Genomic DNA, 26,823 nt, shown 5'->3' with positions numbered 1-26,823 from the left:
GTGTATGCATGTTGTGCACACGCTACATTGATTAAGGCCAAGCATGCGCCCTTAAAATAGCATATAATAACATGCGCAACGCGCCACTGACTTTAAACTAGTTTTTTTTCGGTCAGTGGCGGAACTGTTTTCTAAACCTGCAAAATAGCATGAGGGAACGTTTGCGCCGGAACACGCCTCCTCTTTGCGCTGAACCGCCCCCGGGAGCGCAAGTGTATTTCTTAGTTAACCGACGTGCTTCTGTGGAGGGAAAAGTCCGCTGTGCGCGGGTGCAAAATAGGAATGATACATGCGTCGGTGTACAAAGTCAATTGCGCTGGGTGCAAGATAGGGCCCATTATGTTTGACTATAAGTAACTTTGCACATACATGTCTACTAACTCTCATTATAGTGTTGGTAGAGTATTAGTAGACTGGTAGGATTAGGGTTAGAATAAGCTGACATGTAGGTGCAAAGTTTCTTATAGTCAGTAGAATGTCTGCTGGAGGATCATCACAATAAAGAGTCAGCAGATATTAAGCAGACAGTCTACTAATACTATAATGAGAGCTAGTTGACATGTAGTTGCAAAGTTACTTATAGTCAACAGAATGTTCAAAAGGGACCATCAAAATAAAGTGTTACCATAATCTAAATGAACTGACTTTAGGGTCTTCAGGAAATGGCCAAATAGACAAGTAATTTTATAAATTGTGTAATCATTATGCATATATGGTGATTATTTGATACATAACAGCTCTAGCAACAGCTCTTCAGAAATCAGCAGCACACCAACAGAGAATGAACGTTATGTTTAGTAGAAAATGGGGCTCCCAACTGGGATAGTAAGTGACAATCTCATCAAGTCAATAAAATTCCTTCAAAAAACATAAAGAATGAAGTTAGAATTAGTTCAAACTTGTCACACTGCCCATGCCTGCAGGAAATGTGACCTCCTGACTTCTCTGCACAGTCAAAAAACCTTTCACTCTGACAGAAAAAAGAAAAGAAAAAAAACACTTTATCTCAGCAGGACTGTTAATTCAGCACTAAAAGTCTCCCATGCTGACTGGGGAAAACAGCAGCAAAAGCAGCCACTTAGACGTATACCTTTCTCCTATTTCATGAATTTCCAACCGAGCTTCACATCTGCCAACTGCTGCTACACCTCAGCTAACTGTACGTTAAGTCTTTTTATTATATTATATTATTATATTACAATTAGCATATGAATTTACCACTGAATGCTCTTTTCAACAGTGTCTTCATTATAGGTATTACTCAATAGCGCTGATTTCAATGGTGTTCCATAACTTAAAATGATATTCTTTAATGATCTTTAATGGCAAATGGCATTAGCAGTACATTCTGCACTGACAGGCACAATTATGCTTTAGAAAGTGTTTCACTGATTTGATAATAATGTTTTCATTACACAATAACTCTTTTTTTCTCTTGTCCAGACTTGACATAAATGGGACGTAATTACTGATTGTTCAAGAATAGCTGAAAAGTCAGATTTCAGCAGTTGCAGTGTGTGTGTGTGTGTGTGTGTGTGTGTGTATTTGTATTTGAAAATAATGGCTTGCATTCACATTCAAAAGCCATTATCTCAGTAATTATATGGTTTACTAATACATTCTCAAACTTGACATTTAGGTCAACCATTCAACATGTTAGCATAGTAAGTGGTTCACAAAATCACATAATGAGATTTTTAAATGATTAAAAGAAAACTTGACACAGCATTGTCCTTTTCAATGGGCTCTAATGAGAGATCTATAGTGAAATATTATCAAACCATGGTGCTTGTCTAAATTTCACATCCTGCGAAACATAACCTCCTCATCAGACATGAACAGAATGCTCAATGAACAGGACAGATTCTTTGCAGAAAGTTGTAAAGCAATATGTCACAACAATATGGCATAACAGAATCACTCCAGTAAGCTCATAACTAATATTGTGTCCATGTGTCAGCACTGTAGCAGGCATATAGGCTGAATTCCTCCAGAGGAGTGACTCATTTGCATTTTTATAACTGTGCCGGCGCTTCTAACTCTAATGATAAATCTTGTACACGGTACAAGGTGATTGGTCGGCAAAGTGGCTCAATTACAAGACAGTGAAAAGATACAATGTTAATAAATAATGTAAAATAAACTGTCCACTCTCTTTACACAAAACACCTCTCTGCACACATTTAGGTGACTGCAGCATGATTCGAATATGTGGTTGATTTATGAACAAACCATAGAAATACAGCAAAAGGAAGGTTAACAATTTTGACTAACAAGCAAACATTATATGTGATGAGTTATGATAATTCATGTAATTCTATTTACAGTTTAGATTAGCATCAATGTCTTCTGTATCCAAATGACTATTAGAAAAATATAATCTACTGTATATACAATAAATCCTAAAGAGATGCAAGACATTTGTTCAAACAGTCTTATAGAATTCCAGTGGGAGTTTTCGGTAACAATTTACAATAAGGTTCCATTTGTTAAAGGGGACCTATGATATTTTTATTATTAATTTTTTTGGTATATTTTACCTTTTGCTTTCATATAGCTGTTTGTGCGTGTAAACAATATGCAAAGTTACGAAGCACAAATTCAATGCAAAAGGGAGTTAATCTTACCAACAGAAAACACCTGCCTCAATCATCTTGTTTGTAGTCCTGCCATTTTTTCTGTGACATAGTTATGTATCACATTTTCTTAATGTCTTCCTGCTGGTTTCTTTTGCTCGCCCTCAAACAAAAGTAGTCGCAGACCGATCGGTGCCTGACAAACACAATGCATTTGGGTTAGAAAGTTTGTCTGACTGTAATGGGCGCCGCTGCCGTGTCACGATCACGTGTGCCATCAGATCTCATCTGTCGGTAGAAGCCCAGTTCAGCTCGAACACACCTAAGCTGTTATATAACATAATCACCATGGATGATTTTTAAAATGACTTGTCTATTTGTCCATTTCCTGAAGACCATGGGCCCTATTTTAACAATCTAAGCGCATGGTCTAAAGCGCACAGCGCAAGTGCACTTAGGGCGTGTCCGAATACACTTTTGCTAGTTTAACGACGGGAAAAATGGTCGGTGCGCCCGGTGCATGTTCTAAAAGGATTGTCCCTATTCTCTTAATGGCTAATAGGTGTGTTTTAGGCGTAATGTGCAATAAACCAATCAGAGTCTCATCTCCCATTCCTCCGTGCCATGGCGGATTCGCTATTTACATGACGGAATTTGCAAGCGTAAAGACTGAACGCTTCTCCAAAGAGGAAACGGATCTGCTCGTGCACGAGGTTAAAGCGTGCAAGCAGATCATCTACGGGACAAGCCGGATTCCACCATATCTTTATGTACACAATAACAATCTTTTACATTTCTAATCCTTTTATTTTTAATATTTGGCATGTTTGTGCGTCCCTGTGTGTTTAATAAGCCTAGTAAGTTTAATTGTGGACCCACCTATAGGCGCATATTACTAATGTGCCCTTTAAATAACAAAAAAACGATTTAGGACGTGAAAATTATAACTGTGTCGGGCTGAAACTAGCAAAAAACACTTTGCATTTGCATTGTGCCAGGTGTATGACAGGGCCCCATAAAGTCAGTTAATTTAGATTATTATTACTATTATTAAAAGTATGGGTTACACTTTATTTTAATGTGCTCCTGTAATAGTGTACTTATACTGCACATTCAAGCTTTGTTGTGTTCTCACCATTCAACTGCTTCTAGAACCATGCAGTTCGATGCAGGTCAGTCTGTAAAGGACAAACGATTTTTACCGTGATGTCAAGAAATGACAGCATACAGAGGTAGGCTATAAAATAAGAAATTACCACTGAAACGTCTTGCACAAGTCGTGCTTACAAAGGTGGTTCGGGTAAATCAGCTTGTTTTTCTTGTCAAAACTATTGGACTTCCTGTTAGAGCTATGGGCGTACAGAAAATGCTGAGGTTGACTGGCAGGATTTTACAAGACCCTTCACATGTCCTGTGTTCTGTGTTTGAGTGGCTACCCTCAGGGTGACGGCTTCGCTGTCCAGGCTGTAGGACACAAAGAAGGAAGGCAAACGTTGCTCCTAAAGTAGTGAAGCTCTTAAATTCCCAAGCATTCCCAACTGACTTTCCCCCCTCTTACTTGTGTTTTTATTGCATTCAGTTATATACATAGATATTTATTCACTAGTTATTTTACATGGTGTCTGTTTTGGATAGTTTTATTGGGTATCTGCCTGTAGAAGGTTATATTTAAAATGTACATTGTGCACAGTATGTTTTTAGTTAATGATGCTTTCTATATATTGTATTATGTTACTCTACGTAACCTCGCAAATTGCTCCTTGGGGATAAATAAAGTGTTTGAAATGAAATGATCAGTTTGAACTGATACAGTAAAACCGAGACTGTTGTTTAGTTACAGTAGTATTTACAGTAGTCGGTACAGACAGAGGGTGAAAACAAGTGTTGCAACAATGTAAATAATATATAAATATAAAAATAAATAAATATTTAGAAAATTAAATCATGCAAACCTATTTTAGAACTACTGAACAAAATTATAAACCTGTAAATGAGCATAATTTGTTTAGTTAACTACATTAGTTTAGATGAACAAACAAAAATACTTTTATTAGGCATGTATTAATCTGTGTTTAGCAAAACATTTACTTATATTATTAAATTCAAACTTGTCTGTTAAGATTACTTAATGGACCTGAGTTAACATGTCACTATTATGTTTAGTTTGTTTTCATTAGTCACATGTTTTCCTTTGTTCGGTTTCCCCGCTTCTCCTTTGTTACATGGTCACCGTCATTATGAGTTCATTTGGTTCAGCTGTGTTCTATTAATCATCCTCATTTGTGTTTGCTATATACTGTAAGTTGGTCCCTCACATCCATTATCTGTCTGATCACCGTTATGTGTAAGTGTGTGTTGCTCAGTCTGTTCACCTGTCTTCTGAATTATCATTAAAACATTGTGGGCCCTATCTTGCACCCAGCGCAATTGACTTTGTACACCGACGCATGTATCATTCCTATTTTGCACCCGACGCAAAGCGGACTTTTCCCTCGACAGACGCACGAATAGGCAAAAAATAGGCATAAATCTAGCTTACACATTTACCAAAATTATTATACGCCTGTTTAACCGAAGCTAATTTGGGTGGGTTTCTCCCATCCCCATACAATGTCACGGCCCTGACGAGAACATCGGTCTCCTCGGCTGTGAACCGCTCCTGGGGTGCGCCTGGCAAATCCGCAGTTATAATAGCCATCCGCCATGGGACAAGCGCGCCTGCTCTTAAAGTGATGACACTCTGATTGGTTTATTTCACGTTACGCCCAAACCACACCTATGAGTAATGTAGCTACTTCAGACCAACCCATTTTAGATTTGCGTCGGGGCGCAAGAGTCATTTATCCGCTGGTATAATAGCAACAGCGCCCGAGATCCGCCCACAAAGTTACTTGCGTTTCGCGTTTGATACTTGTATTTCAGATCGTTAAAATAGGGCCCTGTACTGGAAATTATCTTCTGTTTCGTCTGCCTTCCTGCAACCCACCGTGATAACATGAGGTAATAATGAATATAAACACAGATTAATAAATACTGTAACAATTATTGTCTCATCTCAATAATGTTACAGTAACTGATAGGATCTTATTGCAAAGTGTTACCAGATTTTCTTACAAATAAGAGACTTCGGAAACCTAGTGAGCCACCAACGTAGGTAGCATTTTAACACATCATATTCGCTGTCCTGTAAAGAACAGTGTTCTAAAATGTGGAAATACCAAATTCTAAGCCAGCATTTTTAGAGAATCACGTTGTTAGCTTAGCAACAATGGAAACCTCTATTGAAATCAATTGTGATATGAGTCTCCTGTGCATTTTGCGGTTGTTATGCTGCTGTCTGCATAACGTGTTATAAATCAGAAACTAACAGTAACCAGACAACAACATAGTGTCGGCCCAGATCCGGCCCACATCTGGTACGCGATGAATCCATGATGCTCCATCCATCCATGTTGCTGTCTGGGTATGAGGCTCCATTTCAGTTAAGATACTGCCAGCTGCCTATGTAGATCGTACGTTTTTTAATAGAGTCTTAGATTTGAGTTAGATACCTTTGGATAACATCAGAATAAATTTAATTAAAATCATTCAGGATTTTAATGTACATATAGCTCCACATGGGATTTCTCTGAAATGTCCAGTAATAATATTACTCATTATTCCCATTTAACCCAAGTAGGGATCTGTGAAATACTAGCATATCCAATAGGATTCCATGAGTCAAATAAGATTCTATTGAAAAACTGACATTTTAAACTGGCAGTTTGCTGAAAGATGTAGAAACTCTGCAGTATGGAGTGATGTTGTATTTATGTTGGTGTAGGCAAATTCTACATTAATTAAATATCAGATTCTTTGTATCCACTTACAGTATGTAATCCACTTGTGAAATTTTAAATCTTACATTAGCTCTGCAACAGAGGGGGGGAGAAAGAGCGAGACGTCCAGAGAGAAAGGGCTCCACTCAATTTTCTGTTTTTCCAGATGAGCACCCTGTCAAGGACTCATAGAGGCTGATTAGATGTGGCACTCGTTGGACACAGTCCTTCCCGGCGTTTCTTCAGCTCCCCACATAGACTGAGTCCATATACAGTCTCTTCAGCCTTCAAATACGCCACTATATTGGCCCACATTTGAGTCATTCCTGTTAAGCACTTATATTTATTGTTGCTCTGCAAAACTCAAGCAAAATCCAGTCATTTCAAAAGGATTCCATACGATCTGGAGATTTAAATGAGGAGAAAAAGTTCAGCTACACAGATTTGGCTCATGATGAAGCTGGTCACGCAAATTCACAGCGAAAGCTTTGAAAGGGACTTCATAAGTTGCTAATATTGACAATGGACCTTTTTCTGTCTGGAATCTGTGAAAGAGGACTCAACTGCAGAATGAGTTTTGCAGGTTTATTGACAAGACAGCCGACTAGATAAAGAGACGGTAAACGAGGAGGTGGTAACAGTCCAAACAGTAGGCAAGGAACAATGCACAATAACAGGCAAGCAGAGAGAGCGGCCGCTGAGACTAGCCCAAGATGACAATAGGCTAGTGAGCAGTGATGGCCAGGCATGAACTCAAAGCACAAAATGATGTTTTATTAACAAAGTTCGGGAGGAGCACGTTCAGATAATTAACACAAGTGGAGAGCACTCAGCAATCAATGGTAAGAGGTGTATATATACATTCAGCAGTCTCACCTCAATCTATTGACAGTTTTGCAGCATCCCCCTACCACCCCTTCTGCACGCTTCTAGTCCTAAACACTAACATACGGGGGGAGTACTCTGGGTTCGGGCCGAACTCCGAGCTCGGAGCCCTCCCCCTGGACAGCACGCCAAATTAAACTTTACCCCCTCAAATTGTAAGTGTGAACTCGTGAAAGACTATACACTCAGGTATCTCAGGCCCTGCACTGTTTTTGCTGCTAGGCAGTGAGTGTAAGCAGGGAAGCTCAGATTGCAGGACAGGACTAGAACAAATAAAAGACACAACAAACACGAGACAAGACACAACTAGACAGAGACTAAAGCTAAGCAGTAGCTAGAAAGGAACTACAACTAAAGAAGTGAGCTAATAAAGAGAGGAGAACTAATGTTAGGGATAAAGAGAAAGAACTAATATAATTATGGTTGAAGGCAGACTACTATGGATAATAAGGGAAAAAACGAAATACTAAAATTACTCTAGAATAAGCAGAGAAAACTAAGGGGAAAAATACAAAACAATAGCAACTGGAACAGAAGGCAGATCAAGACACAACTAGAGTAGCATAATACTACTACTACCCCTACTTAGGCTACTAGTGATGGGTCATTCGTGAACGTTCATTGTGTCTGTCACGTGACAAATGTGACAAATGAACCAAAGACTCGGAAGGTAAAGTAAATATTTATGTTCCATGTAAATTATTTTTGGCTGCATTATAATAATTTCTTAATTCAGAATATGATCAAGATTGCGTAGGTGGATGTGTTCAGGGAATTTGGCTGTTAAATGAACGAAATGACTCGAAAAAGATTTGTTAATTTTAATGAACGAGATCGAATGAGAGAGTAAGTAAAATGATCCGAACTTTCTATCACTATTACCTATTACTAGCAAACAACTTTAACGCAGCACAAGTATAGACACAAAGTGGCACAACAATCTGGCAAAACAAGAGGAAAAGTGAACACATTTGCTGCATCTCAATTCACCTACTTATACTACGCCCTAAAAGTATGTACTCTTTTTGTGAAGAAAAAATAGATACTTTTGAGTGTGTAACAAAAAGTAGACAAGCTTTGGGACATACTATCACGTCATACAATTGCGTCTTTAACGGTAGCTCTCTGTCGCTTAGTTACACGCATCATGTCAACTGAAGACAACTAAAAACTCATCTCTTCCGTGAGCACTTAACCTCATAATAAAAAAAAAAAATAAAATAAAATTATTTCCTTTTCCTTTAATCCTCCCTTATCGGGCTTATGCTACTCTGAACAATGCCTGAACTTCGTATTTTGAGCACTTCTTGCGTTGTTTTTGCCTTTTCACGATGACTCGCTTAATTAAGTCCTAATTTGTAAGTCGCTTTGGACGTCTGCTAAATGACTAAATGTAAATGTCACGCAAACTGACCTGTCAATCATCCTGTCACACTTAAAATCCTCCACATTTAACTTAATTTAATTAAATTTCCTACCGTATCAGAGAGAAATGCAGAAGCACGTTGATCTGCAGTCGTGGGTCTTTAATGCGGAGACTCTCTCATATTAATGCTTAATGATGCATTTAAAAGGCAATGGATAAACACATCTTTATAAAAGTCCATGTTGTTATTGCAGATGGAATGTAACACGGATAACATTAAATTAATAAATAAAAAATTATCAGGTTAAACTTGGATTGGTCATTCAAGCCTTTATCTGAACCCCTCACCGTCGATCGCACATATCCATCATGTTTTGTAGTTTTTTTAACACTTTTTACTCGTGTTTTTAGTTCTTCCTCCAAAGCGCAATGGGTTATGGGCAATATTAGCCTTTAGAGTGTGCACGGATCCACACTTCGAAAATCCACTGGAAATAGTAGATCATCCGGGGACTTCTGGCATCCTCTTTTTAACATACTATGCTTTGGGACACACTTATTCTAATCTCACATGTTTAGGATGGATAGTATGAACATTGAGATGCAGGGTTTATAAAGGGAGATGAGAACAGCGAGAACAGGCGAGACGAATGAGGACTCAACAAGCCAAGGACTAAACAAAGGGGCATGGTAATTGAGAAAAGGGGGCGGGACTAGAGAGCACATGGCCAACACAAACAAAACAGAGCCATGAGGATCTGCGCCTAGACACGACCACAACGCATGATGTAGTCAGCCGGATCCGGGCCTTATCCAGATCAGATGGAGGACTTGCGCCTAGACACGACCACAACGCATGATGTAGTCAGCCGGATCCGGGCCTTATCCAGATCAGATGGAGGACCTGCGCCTAGACACGACCACAACGCATCCCTGAAGTGTCAGCAGAGATTGTGTCAACTAGACTCCCCCCTGTGAAGGCCTCATCGACACGACAGCCATCAGCACTGATCCTCAACAAACCCGTCTCCGTACCGGCGTGACTTTGATCTTCAACCAGATGGAACTGGATAATATTCTGATTGTTCCAATCCAATCTGACTTCTGACCTATAATGCTGCTTGAATCATAATCATACACTGTTCGTTCATTGGCTAGAGGAGTACTGGACCCCTGACTGAGCCTGGGTTCTTCCGAGGTTTTTTTCTCCATTCTGCCACCTGATGAGTTTTGATCCCTTGCCACTGTCACCTTTTTTGCCTTTTTCACCTTTGTTGCCATTGGCTTTTGGCTTGCTTAGTTGGGGACATTAAATTTAACATTTAATTTAATTTTCAACAGTAATATTGATCTGCCTGCATTGACACCATTACATGAGAGCTGAACTGAGCTGGACGATGACATCACAGTTTTCTCCAGAGTGGCTATATCTATAAATGAACTAAATTAATAACTTTTTTACAACAAAAATTAAACATCACAAAACTTAATTAAGCTGGACTGTGACGCTATTTTCTTCTGGAAACAAACTTTGTTGCATTATTTTCCTGTTATCTCTGTAAAGCTTTGAAACAATCTGTATTGTAAAAAGTGCTATAATAATAAATGTGACTTGACTTGAATAGTAATAACTTTTTACCTAAAAACCTTCCACATGTAAACACTCCTTTTGTTTGCCTCACTCCATCATATTTCATAAAAGCACAAAAATTTGTAAGATAATATCAAAATTTCTGTGGACTAAACATTTCAAGCAATGACTTTGTTCTTTAGCTCTTTATTTCCATCTTATTGATTTAATACTCAAGTTATATTTAACAACGTTTAAGCGTCTGAGTTTGATCATGTCATATTTCTGAAAAGGCTGCTACACATACACAAAATATGTCCTTAAATTACACAGGCACATTTACTGTTTATGAAAAAAGCCACTGCAAAACAAATTAGAAAAGTACTGAATAACATAAATAACCCATTTATGCTCACACAAGCCTGGTGACCTTTCCATGAACACAGTCCTGTCCTTTTCTTTATAACTGATAATATCTATTTAGAGGCAAATTAATGCAGCTGTTTTTTCCCAGAACCATGGAAAAATAATGGCTTTCCTCAACACTTATTCTGCTTTTGTCTTGTAGGACCAGCTGTGCAGGAAGTTATCTTAAAGTGAACTGGGAATGAACAGCATGCATTTAATGTACAAAGAGCAATTAAGAGCCATTGTGTTGAATTATGAATATAACAGTGTATTAATTTTCTATGGGCATTGATGACTTATGAATTGATGATTGATTGCAACCTTATTTAGGATGAGAGTTCCAATGAGAATCAAAATAATGAATTACATGTAATCACGGCATCTGACTTCTTTAGCATTTAAAGGGGTAGGTAACCCAAATATGAAAATTCCTTATCTCGTCCCAATAAACTTTGGTTAATCTTCGAAATACAAATTAAGATATGTTTAATGTAACCTGAGAGGTTCCGTGTTTACCATATGTGATGTGCTCTGTGTTTATATGTGAATAAAAGCCTAAATTAAATCTATTCAACATATAAAGAGATTGTATCGCTTCACAAGACTTGGAATAAATGGTTAGTTTCACATGGATTCATTTTACAATGCCTTTATGACCTTTTTGAATCTTCTACATTTTTTTTTTTTACCTGGACTTTCAGTAAAGTAAAGGGACAGAAATCTCTCATGTGTCATTAAAAATATATCTTGATTTGTGTTTTGAAGATTTACCGAAGTCTTATGGGTTTGGAACAGTTTGGTGAGTAACTGAGGACAGACTTTTTGGGTGAACCTTTAATGAAAAATGATTTTTGTTTTTAAGCAAGTGTCCTGAACATTCACCCATTTTCATTGGTCAGAGTTTTGAATTTATAACACCTCTTTAACACCTCTTCCATAGTCACCTTTCGACATCCTTGCCTTTCTCTTTTTCCCCAGCATGAAATTACCATAGTAATTGAGTATAATCAAACTTTGACTGATATTCGCCTCTCTGTTTTTTTTTTTTTCTTGGTTGGATGAGGCTTGATTAGGTGTGGTGAATAGTTGGGGCATTTTATGGGTTGGAGATTTGGTTCCATAACTTAGGAGAATTACACCAACCGAAAGTTTACTAAGGGTCACAGTTGATCTCTACCTTCTTTTTTTTTCTGCACATTGATAGTAAATTACTACCTTGGGACCATCCTAACAATCAGCCAACCTCTGTGAATGGCTTTGTTTAAAAACAAAAAGGTCATCAGATGACCCATTTTGATCCCAACCGTTTGAACAAATTTGCTCTGGTATCTGAGACACTTTTGATTCTAAAAATCAGAATGTATTGCAATAATGGAAGGTTAACACCGTGTTTTGTTTTTTTGAATCATACAACTATGATGTCAGCAATTAAGGTTAACTGACGAAGCTTATTGAAATTAGGTTTTTGGAAAATTTTCATGTACTTTAGATATAATAATAAAGGCAATAATAAAGCACAAATTTTCACGTATGCAAATACTTGAATATAGCAATTTATTTTAAAGTAGCCATTTAAATAATATACTTATTGAAAATAACCACTTCAGCACGTTTTCTAGTAATTAGAATGTTTTATAAAAACATGTTAGGGGCCGTTCACATGAAACTTGTTCTTCCATTCCAACACGCTACTTTTCCATTGTTTTTCAATGTAAACACGCTAGATGGACATCATTAACCGATGTACTCTGGTCTCGCACGACACGGCATTCTAAAAATGCAGTGCTCAAGTTGAAAGAAGTTCAACTTTTAAGCAATACGTTTGAAGACTTTGTGCTTTTTTCAGTCCACTGAGCTGCATCACATATTTCTAACAGCAAAAACGTGTTTGGTGTGAACGCATTTTTGCATTCCGCTGCACTACTTTTCCATTGCTTTTCAATGTAAAAACGCACTAGCTTGATGCGTTTGACCGTTGCGCTCACATCTCATGTCTTTTGCACCATCTCGCACATGATATGGCATTCTAAAAATGTGGCGCTCAAGTTAAAAGAAGTTCATCTTTTAAAAAATGCATCTTTGGACTTTGCACTTTTTTCATTGATAGGTCAAACAGCCACCCACAAATTGTCTATAAATTGGCTGTCTTTGAGTTCACATCAACAACGGTTAAATTACTCGTCAGGCTACAGAAGAATACCATAATTCCTCCATTCAATTAGGCCTAAGACATCGAGAGTCACGCAGACCTATAACAACCCAGCCACAACACATAATTGGGAATAACATGCCTTACCTTAACAAAGAATGGATTTCAAGGACTCTGCACGCAGATCAATGGCCTCCAACGTTATATTTTTTCTACGAATCTGCACCGCAGCGCCACCACAGCTTAATGCTCATGACAAGAATAGCATGTATAGTTATCTTTATTGAAGTGAATTAGGTTTAAATCGCCGTCATGCATGAATTAATGATATTTTTGCTATTTTACACATAATAATCCACGATGATCACATTACACAAAACTGAAATTGCACGTCAAAATAACACATTGTCAATATTTTTTGAGACCCCCCAAAATTTCACAAATCACGTTTTCAGGGAAGCCCATGTCTTACTAAGGGGAGCCAAGGGCCCCCTAGCTCCCCAGTAGTTTGCACCCTGGCTAACGAATCTAATGGTGAGTGGGACCATTAATATTGGACTACTTTGTACTTCCTTCACACCAAATCCACTCAAATTCACATTTTATACAAATGTAATATTTTAAATCAATTTCAGATCAATACGCAATCAACTTTTAGATCAATTTACCAATTATACCCTATTTCCTGCATGACGCATTGTTTTCACTAACCAAGTGATGATCTCAGACCAGATCTAGCCTATCTTGCTTCGTTGAAAAGCAATGTTAAAAATTTCCGAATTAAAAGGAGAGCTGAATACGAGCACCAGGTGAGATGTATAACCACGTTTGAAAGTGGCCCAAAGCAGATTTCAAAAAGATAAATGTGTAAAAGCGCTCTACGTTGCCCCTACAGATCAAAAACACAGGTTTACACAGCAGGTAAAATCTCCCAAGTCTCTTTTTCTCTTTGACCCAAGTCAAGCTGACATCCTCACCTCCTATTAGTAGTCTATTTCTGGAAGAGAGTAAGTCATGCTGACACCACTGCTCCTGGGGAGTGGAAGCTTCATTCCTGTTGCTTTGGCTGCAGTAACTTATCTAGCTAGCATTTGTCTAAAATAATAATAATAATAATAATAAAATAGGGTTAGGGTGGGTATTATAAAAGGGTTAGGGTATTATAACATACACTCTCAGAAAAAAAGGTACAAAAGCTGTCACTGTGGCGGTACCTTTTCAAAAGGTACACCTTTGTACCTAAAGAGTGCATATTAGTACCTAAATGGTACATATTAGAACCCTTTTGAAGGGTACTGTCCCAGTGACAGCTTTTGTACCTTTTTTTCTGAGAGTGTATATAATATTTTGTTGTTATTGGCAAGTATAGAAACACAGTAAACACAGAATATCATTCATATATTAATACATATATTACATATTACTAGCCTTACTGAAAACACTTATGATAAAAAAAAATAAAAAAATAAAAAGTATAATTGTTTTATTTTTTGAGTCCCTTCATACTCAGGCATTGTAAATATTTCCTCTTATACAGACAGGAACATTTTCAAATCTTGCTTAACGACAACTGATTTTCCATTACATACGCACGACAACGGCAGATGCAATGTCAAATTCAATAAATCATGCGTGGCTTGCACTCTGAGTGTGAAGTTTTTGAGTGTATATTGCTGTGAGGAGCTTTGCTTTGAATTATTGTCTACCTACAGTAACTGTCTTCCGACTTATAAAACATTTCTATAAACAACTCAAAGGCAGGTGATAACTGGGCAGCGATGCCAAATCTCCTGGGAAACTATTATTCTTTTCATCCTGCGAGAAAATAACATGCCACCGGTTCTACCCTGTTTCAATATTTGTGCTATAATCAGAGATTCAACCTTTACGAAGCTATTATCCTAGTGCTGAAAATGAAAACATACACAATGCTATGCAGTGTTCTGTTGATAGTCTTTTTCGCACTGTGTTAACAAAAGAACCCTTCTAAATTTTCACTTTTATGGAGAAACAATTGGGCCCATTTTCTGGTCATATTTTTTTTTTTTATCTGTATTGGAGGGTAATGTTCCATGCGCAGTCATAAATTAGCATAATAACCATTGTCTGGCATATGCTTCAGTTGTGTGACTCTCTCTCCTCTTCTTCGTTCTGTGGCATATGAAATGCATTAAGTAGGCAAAAGTATATGGACACTCCAAACACTTACACATTCTATGTTGAATACATGTTGAAAATTTAATTTCAAACAACAGGTGATAATTGGCAGTTTGCCTTTACTTTGCAGCTATTGTGAATAAGCAGATCATAACTTAACATACAAGGATTTTTCTTTTCCATCACTTTTATTCAGCATATGTGTTATTTAGTTTTGTGGCATTATGACTTCCCCCTAGTTTTTAAGGTCTAAAAACTTTTTTAGTTAACTTTAGTACTATATTTATTATTTTTATGGAGTAATATTTGAATGTACTTTTCATATTAGTGGTAGTTTTAAATATTTCTGTCCTTTTTTCTGAGATTGCTGTGCATACTGACGATGTTTTAACCTATTCTCACCTTTGCAAATAGTTCTTGTTGTATGTTTACATAGATTTTTCATGCACTAAATAAACTAAAGGGCCATGTGGATAGTTGATATGAAACATCAATCTGTGACAGCAATGTTAAATGGTTAAATGGTTTAAGATAAATAATAAATAAATACACCTAGACTTATTTTCAGGCGGTTCCTTGCACAATACTATATTATTACCTCAAAACACCTTTACCATAGTGCATGATTTGTAAAATGCATCACATAACCAGTTCCATAAGTTTGCCTTTTTTTTTTTTTTTTTTTTTTTACTTGCTCGGTAGCCCACCCGGTGCAGCATTGTTCTTGTGATGTGAAATGTGCAAGACTCCTGTGAAATATGAGTAAAGACCTCAAAGACTCTTCAAATCAAGCTAAAATGGCATGGTTGCATCAGCAAATGTATTTTATGTCACATTTGCTTCTAAAATCTAATACCGCCCTACCATATAGTATGCAAAAAACAGTACACCAACAGATTAGTATCTCCAAATACATAGTATTCGAAAGCAGTCAAAAAGTACCCGGCGAAATTCTGAAGTGCGCATTCAATGGACACTTTACTATCCCATGAGCCCACGGCGGATTTGTGAAAGGCACTGAAGCGACACAACCAACCTGATCTCACGGGAAAACTTACAAATTCTATGAGGTGGCTAATTCGTACGAATTCATACGACCTCACTCGTACGAATTTTTGCAAAATCGTACATAATTTACGAATTGCCCAATTCGTATGAATTCATACGAATGACCTACCCCTGACCCCACCCCTAAACCTACCCATCACGTGGGCTTAGACAAATCGTACAAATTCGTACGAGTGAGGTCGTACGAATTAGCCAACTTTTTATCATTCGTACGAATTCGTACGAATTGGTCGTGAGATAGTGTTGACACAACTGATGTCGGTAGGTCACGTGACAGTAACAACATGGCGGATGCAGTGCTTCTGAATTTCATTCATACTACCATGTTCATATAGAACATACTTTTCTAACAGTTGCAAAGTAAATTTTAAATTCAAATTTATAATGTCTTGTAACTTGTATTCCAACTGAAATGAACATACAAAACTATTATTACAGGGGCAGATTACTGATTAGTATTATTTTCTCACGGTCGCAATCTATTTAGTTAAAAGCGCTATATAAATGAAGGTAAATGAAGTAACTTTGCAACTACATGTCAACTAACTCTCAGAGTATTAGTAGACTGTTTGCGTAATATCTGCTAAATCTTTATTGTGATGATCCTCCAACAGACATTCTACTGACTATAAGTAACTTTGCAACAACATGTAAAGTTTTTCTAACCCTAACCATACTACTAATACTAATTCTACTAATAGGACATGTAGGTTCAACGTCAACAGAATGTGTTAAAGGGACCATCAAAATAAAGTGAAACCAAAAAATGTAATAAACTGCGGTGGGATTTCAAACACCGAGCTGCTTGTTACAATGACAGAGTAGGCGTTCTGAGCTATGAAATTTTAGCAAATTCACTGTAATGTTAAAAATCACGTGTTAACTAGAAATTGAAGTAGGCTAATTATCACCTTTAGTATCCTACTGTACTGATACTTTACTAAACACTGTCAGAAATAGGGGTACAGTAGGAGTCCATTTCTATCCCCCAAGTTACAATCTACACTAACGTACCCCATAGGGCTTATTATTGGACCACAAGGTACATATATGTACCTTTTTGAGGGTCAAAAAGCATTAAAAGGTACATGTACCGTTTCTTTTAAAGGTTAAGGTACAATATTGTACCCTTGCAGGGTACAGCCCCAGTGACAAGCCATTGTACCCCTTTATTTTCTAAGAGTGTAGTGATATTGAATAATAAATGTTATTAAAAATCATTCTAAATGTTAATAAAAAGTTACATTAAATGAATGTTATGTTTGTATTAATAATATTATAATATTGATATATTGTTATTAATCAGAACAAATTCTTCTGCCAGGCGATAATTAATTAGCCTGATGTAGGCTGTTTATCAACTGATGTGCGTGTGTGTGTGTGTGTGTGTGAGAGAGAGCATTTTACAATGGCTTTGATCATGTATCATCCAATCAGAATTCAGGGTCTGAACTATCCATTATTACTGCTTTGTTTCAGAAGATCTGGGATCATCTGACTGTACACAGGTTTCTTGGCATCTCTGACTGGCCATTATATACTTTTTCAGGTCATTTTCTACATTATATTTCCAACATTCAAGACAAAAATGCTTAAATGTAGCTAAATTGATGTTGCCTGATTGATAGTTGTTGTTGATTCGCCGATGACATCTCATCCTGCAGAAAGCATCTTTCCTTCTCCATCTGCATCCTTACACTTACCGTCACCGCATCGGCTCTAATTTGCCTTTTAATTCCCATCTGTGGTGAAGAGCAAACAAACGGATGCATTTGTAAACAACTGTCTCGCCGCTTTCTACCTCACTGCCTTGATGCGACCCGGAGGTGTAGCTGACAGTTTTTTTCCTTTTTTTTTTTCTAATCTGCGGGTTTCTCTCTCTCTTGCTTCCTCTCTCTTTCTTTTGCATCTGAATAAATCACTCCGACAGTCCTCCCTTTTCTGTTATCCACTACTGGGCCCGAATGCATCCCTCCATATATGGCACACTGCTCCGGACCTTGTGCTATGATGCGAAACTTGACAAGGTGCCTTAGAGGCAATGAATCGCACACATGTCGTTTGTTAATGTTGCACGCCCAGGCGAAGGGCTGCCCTTAGATGAACACTGATTCATCCCTCTCGTTCTGTATCTTAAAAGGTTGGAGTTATATGAAGCCTTTTAAAATGAAGTAGGTGAATTCACACTGGGAATTTTCAGATAACAATCTTTATTTTTGCCATTCCAAATAGTGGCGCAAAAATAACACTCTTAAACCTTTAACAGATGAATCTGGAATAATTCCTTGGTTGGTAAACACTTCTAGACTGTACTTGAAGAATCAGTGCTATTCAAATGATTTGTGCTTTTTCTGAAAGTACGAGGGTAAGTGAATACTCGGAAACGTTGTTCTTGCAAACTGCTTTGAAACGCCTCAGGCTCTTGGATGACTTCATATCTATTCCACGTGTTTGCCTTGGCAGATTGCTGTGATTTGGACATGATGTACTGACTGAGGCAGGGACCCATCTGTTCCCAAGAAAATTCAGTGCTTATATTCAAGTAGAAGATGAGGGAGAACAGGAAAGAGCGAGGGCGAGGAAAAGACAACACACAGAGAGGAGCAAAACAACTGCAGGTGTGTCCAGAGGATCATCCAGTATTGAATGAACATAAGAGTGTATTGTTGTGTGCCTTCAGTTGCTCTGTAGGAGGAATGCCACCAATGGGCTCTCACATGAGAAGATGAATTTGCCTGGACCATAACATACAAGCTGTCTTGAACATGCACTGAATATTAGTGAAACAAATATACTATCACAACAATGCCATCGTGCAATGAAAACCACAGTAGCATCATAGGAATACTGTCAGGATGAGGATATACACTCGGATAACAAGGTTAGAAGGATTCAGAATAACTTTTAATGAAGCTTTCATTGGACAGCAGGTAAATTCAGATGCACAAACAGGGTACTGTGAGAATAACATTGATGAATGACCATCTTTTCTCTTGCAGATAATGGCAGGCTTGAATGTGGCATGAAACACAATCCGAGGAACGCAGAGCATGGACACCAAGGAGAGTGTGGGATCTCAGGACGAGGAAAACAGGTAAGTATCACAAGGGTGTACTGTGGAAACAGACTGGAACAGTTCGGGAACAATAGTCTGAAATGCACAGAGAGCAGGTTAGTGGGTCTCTCCTAGTTGAAGGTTCGACAGGGACTGGAGGTGAGGTGTGTTCCTTTGTAGTGCTCAGTGATTGCTGGGATTGATGACAGGTGCAGGTGATTAGTATTCGGGGGAGTGTGATCTTTGTTGTGGTTGTGAATGAGCCTGACTGATTCCTGACAAACACATTAAATGTTTAATTATAGAAGACAGTTTTAAACTCCTAGGTAACACTTTTAAATACTGTTCCTTCATTAATGAATAACTAATGAGTAACGCACCATTAACATTCTAGTAACTACTATTAACTAACAAATTGACAAATTAGTAAGTAATAGCACTCAGTTGAATGTGGTAGTTCACTATTAGCTAATCAGTAACTATTATTTTTTTCATACCTCTCAGAGAACTACTATATACAGGTTCATAATTAACAAGGTAACGGTAACCCACTAGTAATGACTCAAGTGTTACTACATCCTTCTAAAGGAACTACTAATTATTTGGATCAGTATTCTGAAGTGGAAAATATGATAACTACCTAATATTGACTGAAGTCACTGTAAGCTTTTGAGATTTTTGTAAGATTTTGGATAGTAATTCCTTCCGATTTGGTAACACTTTAGTCATTACTAGTGTGTTCCCATGAACTTCACTTTAGAATACTGATCCAAATAATTAGTAGTTCATTTAGAAAGATGTAGGAACACATGAGTCATTATCCGAAACTTTATAAAAAATTCAAAAGCTCACAATGACTTCAGTCAATATTAGGTAGTTATCAAGCTTTTCACTTTAGAATACTGATCCAAATTATTATTAGTTCCTTTAGAAGGATGTAGTAACACTTGATTCAATTCTAATGGGTTACCATTTCCTTATATTATATATTAATAATCATTATTGATATGAATTCTGAACCTGTATATATTAATTCTCAGTAGCATTCACTGAGGTATGAAAAAATAGTAGTTACTGATTAGCTAATAGTGAACTACCACATTCAACTGAGCACTATTACTTACTAATTTGTAAATCAGAGTTTCTTGTTAGTTAGTTACTAGAATGTTAATAGTGCGTTAGTCATTTGTTCCTGTGTAGTTCTTCATTAATGAAGGAATAATATTCTAAAGTGTTACCAATATGTTAACTCCTAAAATAAAATTCAAACTGAACTGGAAAGTCAGCAAGTTCTGCTCCTATGACTGGATGTCTGAAGGCAGTGTCAGGCAGCTATAGCAAAGTGTGATCACTGCTCAAAGCCAGCAGTTTCAAAGTGATTCCCCAGACTGTTTGGTGTATGAAGTTTGCTCCTTGGTAGTGTAGAACAACAGAGAATTGCAGCACAATAGAGCCGGAGGCAAAATTTTACTCTCTAGTCACAGGAAGACCACAGCATGTCTATGAGTTTGCCATTATAAAAAAAAAAAAAAACTGCTTAAATATAATTGTGTGTGACTCCTTTGATCATGTGATAAATGAGATACACTGTAATTAAAATAATAATAATAAAAAAATCCAGGAGAATTAGAGTGAAAACCACATCCTCCAAAACCCAGAGCAAAACTACACCTCTCGAGGCTGAGATCCAGTCCAAGACCTGTCAGTCCAAACACAAGGCTGTCCATTTTAATGACCTGAAATGATGAAAATGTTTTACATAATTCATTTTGTTGGAAAGAAAAAAAGACCTTTCCTTGAGTCTCATATGTATCTCCTGAGAAAAAAGACTCTCCTCAATAAATCAACAGTAAATCTCTACTCAGATTTACCAAAGTCTGATATCACAAGCCAAACAAATAAAAGTAAAAAAAATATATATTGGCAGTGACATAAATTTTGTGTTTCGCATTTTAAATAATTGCATTAGAGGCAAAATGGCCTCACGTGCAAGGAAATTGTTGCAAAGAATGAGAGCACCGTGACCGTCTTGAAGAGTCAGCTACGGAACCGTGCCAGCACCAGTGCAGAGCTGCTCATGAATAAAGTATAAAGAATTGTATCGAAACGTCCTGCAAGAGCGACTCCTCAATGACCAAGGAGCAATTTGGTGATGATCTGTGCATTTTCCAGCATGATGGAACACCATGTCACATAGCAAGAGTGATAATGAAGTGGCTCAGAGATCATTACATTAAAATTTTGGATCCATGGCCAGGCAAGTTTAATCCCATAAAGAACCTGAAGTCAATCCTCAAAAGGCGAGTGGACAAGCACAAGCCCACAATTTGTGATCAACTCCAAGCACTAATAAGTCAAGAATGGATCGCCATCAGTCAGGATTTGTCTCAGAAGCTGATATTCAGCATGCCAGAGTGAATTGCAGAGGTTATGAAGAAGAGTCAACACTGTACATATTGACTCTTTGCATATTGAATGTTTTTGCCAATAAAAGCTTTTAAAAATGCTTATCATTGTTTTCCAATATACCATAGAAACATGTGAAAAAAATTATCTACAAATACAAAAGCAGCAAACTTTGTGAAACACAAAATGTATGTCATTGCCAAAACTTTTGGCCACAACTGAACAGTAAATCTTAGTATATATGTGGATATTTCTCCCTAGACCAAGATCTAATCATCTGAGCTGCTATCTACATTAATTTTATAGCTCTGTAGTCTTTCTTTTGGTCAACAATTGTGTCGTTTGTCTGTTTTTATTGTGTTTCTCCCCAGGGATTTCAGCAGAAACATCTGAGATGACGTTATACTTCAAGTGAAACTCCATTAAGTCTCCTGAGCGATGAAATCCACTGGGATTTCGAACATTAAGCTACTTGTAACAATGGCAGAGTAGGCGTTCTGAGCCGTGCAATTCTTGCAAATTCACTGTAATGTTAGAGATTACTTGCTAACTAGTAATTGAAGTAATTATCACCTTTGGTATACTGGAAATAGACTGCAGTCGAGACACGGGCCACGACACAGAGTAACGACAACTAGACCCAGAAAATCCTGTGTGTCACGGGAAGAATGATGTTGATAAAATGGAGTATTTCTTTTCAAACAGTTTTGCATTTGTACTCACAGGACCGTGGCTTTGGGGATAATCGATGCTGCATCACTGCAGTTGCTCCTGTGTAGAAAGAAAGATAGCAGATATTTGCCATGCTAACTTCCAGTAGACCAACAGGAGCAATGGATACTGGCAACTAAACATGAATCGTATTCACACATCCCTGCTTTTTTAGTCATTGAAATCACATTTAAATTATTTTTAGGAATTCCTTTAAAGAGACAAACAACAAAATAAATATCAATAATAACACATCACAGATAGAGTGAAATTTAAATACATTAAACCATCCATTGTTAATTTACCAGTGTGACATTTTGCGTTGAACTTTATGTTGTAACTCCTCATGTGTCGTCTCTTGGCCTCTAATCTTCCGTTCAGTTGACAGGTCAGACCTGCCTCTGTCTCTGCGTGCTCTCGCGCTCTGCAAGCTCCTTGATAAAAGGTTGTTTGAACTACAAAGCGAAAGGTTGAGATCACATTCATGTCTATGCATGGATAGCTTTGTAGGGCACCCTTACTGTCATCTGTTGAAGGCAATTGTTAGAAAAAATGGCTGTGATCTATTAGAAACAACAGCGTTGCAGACAACTAGCAATTTGTGATGTCAGCAGTGGGCTGAGTGCCCTCCCATGATCCTCCTCTTTGAGTCACGAAGGAAACACTGTGTGGTCTATATGAGGAGATGTGCATCGAATTAAGAGCAAAGAATGGCATTTCCTTCATCGTTTTCAAAGCAAAATCGAGTTGAGGATGACTGAAAAAAATTGAGGATTCTCAGTTTTGGTCTTTTATTTTGAAGTCCTTGACTTGTGGGTAATTTCACACTGACCACCTTGGTGTTTTTGTCCTGTCCAATCCAAGTCAGTATTGTGTAGCCAGGATTTTGACTTGTGGCATAAATTCTGGTTTACATTGTATTTTATAATGGCCAAGAAGAAACATTATGTATTGAAGTTTTTTACCGTGACAGAATAAAACATAAAAAAGGTAATTGCGACCAATTGTGTGTTATAAAGTCAGAATCGTGAGATATAAACTCGCAATTGCTATTGTTTATATCGCAATTCTGACTTTATAACACGCAATTGGGAGATATAAAGTCAGAATTGCATGATGTAAACTCACAATTGCGCTAAAAATAGTCAGACTTGCATGATATAAACTCACAATTGCGAGAATTACAATTCTGACTTTCTATCTTGCAATTCTGTGAAATAAAGTCAGAACTGCAAGATGTAAACTCGCAATTCGGAGATCGACTACTTTTGACTGACAAAATTTCAGCCACCGGAAACACTAAATGACAAAACCTTTCTTTTTTAGTAAACTTTGTGCGCACAAACAATGTATTCAATGCTCAAGTTCATGTGTAGAGCACCCTGGTGATACTTCGAGCAAAGTTTCATGTTGTGTCGAGCCTCCTTAGGGTTTTAAAAATAGCTATTTTGATGCTATCATAGAAGTGCCCCATGCACTCCCATTCAAAAGGCATTTTGACCTAAAACGAAAATATGGTCAATCTTAAAAGTGGCGTTTCCATTCTAATTATGCTTTTACACGAAAGTTTGACTCGGGTAGATTAACAAAAAGAGCCTAGGTTCAATTTTGTAGAGTTACCCTTTAACATTTTTTTCTGGAAACAATAGAACAAAAGAACCTAATTTGTTTGAAACTGAATTTTTTCACTAATCAATGTAATGCATATTTGCTAAATAATAATAATACATTACTGAAACTTTTAAACACTAGTCTATATAAATGTCAAAAATATTAGTGGTAATATAGCTGTCAGTGAGGGTTGTATACAGACACATGAAGAAGATCAGGATAACTTAAAATACAAAGTTTAATAAACATCCAGCGGGCAGATACAGGCCACATTTACACATAGCCGGGTATTTAGAGAAACTAAATTTTCTCCCCCTCCGTTTTCAAAAATAACATCGTGCACACAACCCGCATAAATACGGCGTCGAGCAACATCATAACTATGCCAAGCCTATGGGCGGCAGTGTAGGGAGAAGGATAAAGCCATGCAAGCCAATCAGAATCCTCAAAATCGACAACAACAAGCGACTTCCAGTTCCTTTCAAAACAACAGACATGGCGCGAGGTTCGTTTGTGTGGACATACAGCGAAGCAAATGCAAACAGGCCAAAAGCGTTTGCACAGAAGTAAAAATGAGTACCACCTTAACAGCATCCATGATCAAATGGTAGCCAAACAAACTCTAAACATAGGGCGCTTACATGACGTAAGCATTTTCTGGCGCATAATGTGACGTTTGAGAACCTAAAACCCCGTTTCTCCCAGTTGACACGGCAACACATAACCGGCGTTTTCAGAAATCTCCACTTTGGCCGGAGTTTTTAGAAATAATCGTTTTCTGGGATAAAAACTGCGTTTTCGTGTAAATGACAGGCCAAAACGCAGGGAAATATCTGCGTTTTCCCATCGTGTAAACGGCCACAGACAAGGGCTAACGCAAATGAGACCGGACAGTCAGTGATGGTGAGGAACGTCTCGGTTACGTATGCAACCCTCGTTCCCTGAGTAGGGAACGGAGACGTTACGTCGGATGACGACGATTGGGGTTTCGCTTAGAAGCCTATCACCTTCGAGTATATAAAACGAGCCAATGGCAATGAAATGCCATGGGTCTGCGGAATTTGCATTTCATATTTGCATTTGCGTATCTCCGCCCACCGCAGGGGGTATATAAGGAAGTACGCTGGCAACATGCAGATATGTCTTCGCTGAGGAGTCGAGACTGGACCCAGGCGTTTTTTCAGCGATACAGCGGAAGTGGCAGGAAGACGTAACGTCTCCGTTCCCTACTCAGGGAACGAGGGTTACATACGTAACCGAGATGTTCCCTTTCGTGGTCACTCTGAGTTACGTCGGATGACGACGATTGGGGTTGCAGTCTAATCACGCCACCTCGGCTGTCATCCAGTGCCCTGCGTAAGTCTGAGCTCCCTGTTGTGAGACTAGCATGAACGAAGGAGTCCTACTTAACACAGGAATACCAAGGTACACTGGGAAGCATATCTCAGGAGAAATATGCAATTATGCCCAACCATTAAGGGGGGGACTTGAGAGACACATATGACCCAGAGGGATGCATATGGAGTATCACTGAGGTGTCCAGCCGCAGGTGGAATATTTAAACCCCAGGGGTGGCAAGGTAGCTTGCCAAGGGAAAGACACACGCTCAAAGAGACTTACAGTGGAAATACACATGTGGGGGTCGCCCAGAGGGGGAACCATGCACATGGAGGCACCTAGTCAAGCGCAAAAGCTGCGTTATGGCAGATTGGCATAACTCAGGCGCTGACGTCACTGGTGCTGGAGGAACTCAGAGCTTATCAGACTCACCTGAGAAGAAAATCGCACATATCCCATCCGTGGAGAGGAATGGCGAGCAAGCGAAGACACCTGAGCAGAATCTAGTACCGGCTGGTTGAAGCGAGTACATGAGTAGAAACTGGCTCTACTCGGAGATTATAGAATCTCGCGAATGTGTTGGGTGTCGCCCAGCCTGCAGCTCTACAAATGTCTGTTAGCGAGGCGCCATGCGCTAGAGCCCAAGAGGAAGCCACACTACGAGTGGAGTGGGCTTTCACACCAAGGGGGCATTGACGACCTTGCTGCTGGTATGCCAAAGCAATGGTATCCACTATCCAGTGAGATAACCTTTGCTTTGAGAGAGCCTTTCCCTTCAGCTTCCCACCATAACAGACAAAGAGCTGGTCTGAGGTCCTGAAACACTGCGTTCTGTCTACGTAAGCACGAAGGGCGCGTACTGGACAGAGCAGTGCCAAGGCTGGGTCTGCCTCCTCCAAGGGCAGCGCTTGCAGGTTCACTACCTGGTCTCGAAAGGGTGTGGTAGGAACCTTGGGCACATATCCAGGCCGGGGTCTCAGGATCACGTGAGAGTTAGCCGGCCCGAATTCCAGGCACGCTTCGTCAACCGAAAATGCCTGCAGGTCCCCTACCCTCTTGATGGAGGCCAATGCAACCAGGAGCGCTGTCTTCATAGACAGGAACTTAAGCTCTACTGATTGCAAAGGCTCAAATGGAGCACTCTGCAGGGCAGTTAGAACCACTGAGAGGTCCCAAGAGGGTACGAGGGGAGGACGAGGAGGATTCAGTCTCCTCGCTCCCCTCAGGAACCTGATGATCAGGTCGTGCTTTCCCAGAGACTTACCATCAACTGCGTCGTGATGTGCGGCAATGGCGGCAACATACACTTTCAGGGTGGAGGGAGACAGCCTTCGCTCCAACCCTTCTTGCAGGAAGGAAAGCACGACACTGATCGGGCATTTTGTGGGTTCTTGATGTTTAGAAGAACACCAGTTGACGAAGAGGTTCCACTTCAACGCATAGGCATGCCTCGTGGACGATGCTCTAGCGGAAGTGATGGTAGCCACCACCACAGGTGGTAGGGTACTCAAACCTGCCTCGTCCCGTCCAGGAGCCACACGTGGAGGTTCCAAAGATCGGGACGAGGGTGCCAAAGGGTGCCCCGTCCCTGAGAAAGGAGGTCCTTCCTCAGAGGAATTGGCCAGGGAGGTGCTGTCGCGAGGAGTACTAGTTCGGAGAACCAGGTCCGGTTGTGCCAATATGGGGCAACCAAAATGACCTGCTC

The 26,823-nt window shown here is 38.8% G+C and overlaps 1 protein-coding gene across 2 annotated transcripts in view; it reads left to right on the top strand.

Moving 5' to 3' along the window:
- The first annotated feature begins 727 nt into the window (after window positions 1-727).
- The window catches only part of LOC311290333 (uncharacterized protein), a 60,045-nt gene continuing 33,949 nt past the window's right edge, over window positions 728-26,823 (top strand). The window contains exons 1-3 of one of the 2 annotated variants that reach the window (XR_014627359.1): window positions 728-1,159; window positions 18,461-18,615; window positions 18,997-19,091. Coding sequence is in view for 1 of the 2 variants with exons in the window: in XM_084408751.1 (XP_084264877.1) it covers window positions 877-1,159; window positions 18,997-19,091 (378 nt within the window). In the remaining variant the exon portion in view is untranslated. The remainder of the gene's footprint in view (window positions 1,160-18,460; window positions 18,616-18,996; window positions 19,092-26,823) is intronic. The other variant, XM_084408751.1, reaches the window with a different exon arrangement.

The sequence above is a fragment of the Rutilus rutilus genome (assembly GCF_951802725.1).
Source record: "Rutilus rutilus genome assembly, chromosome: 5".
Classification (NCBI taxonomy): Eukaryota; Metazoa; Chordata; class Actinopteri; order Cypriniformes; family Leuciscidae; genus Rutilus; species Rutilus rutilus.
The sequence above is the reverse complement of the archived record's forward strand: the minus strand, read 5'-3'. Positions and strand labels throughout refer to the sequence as shown.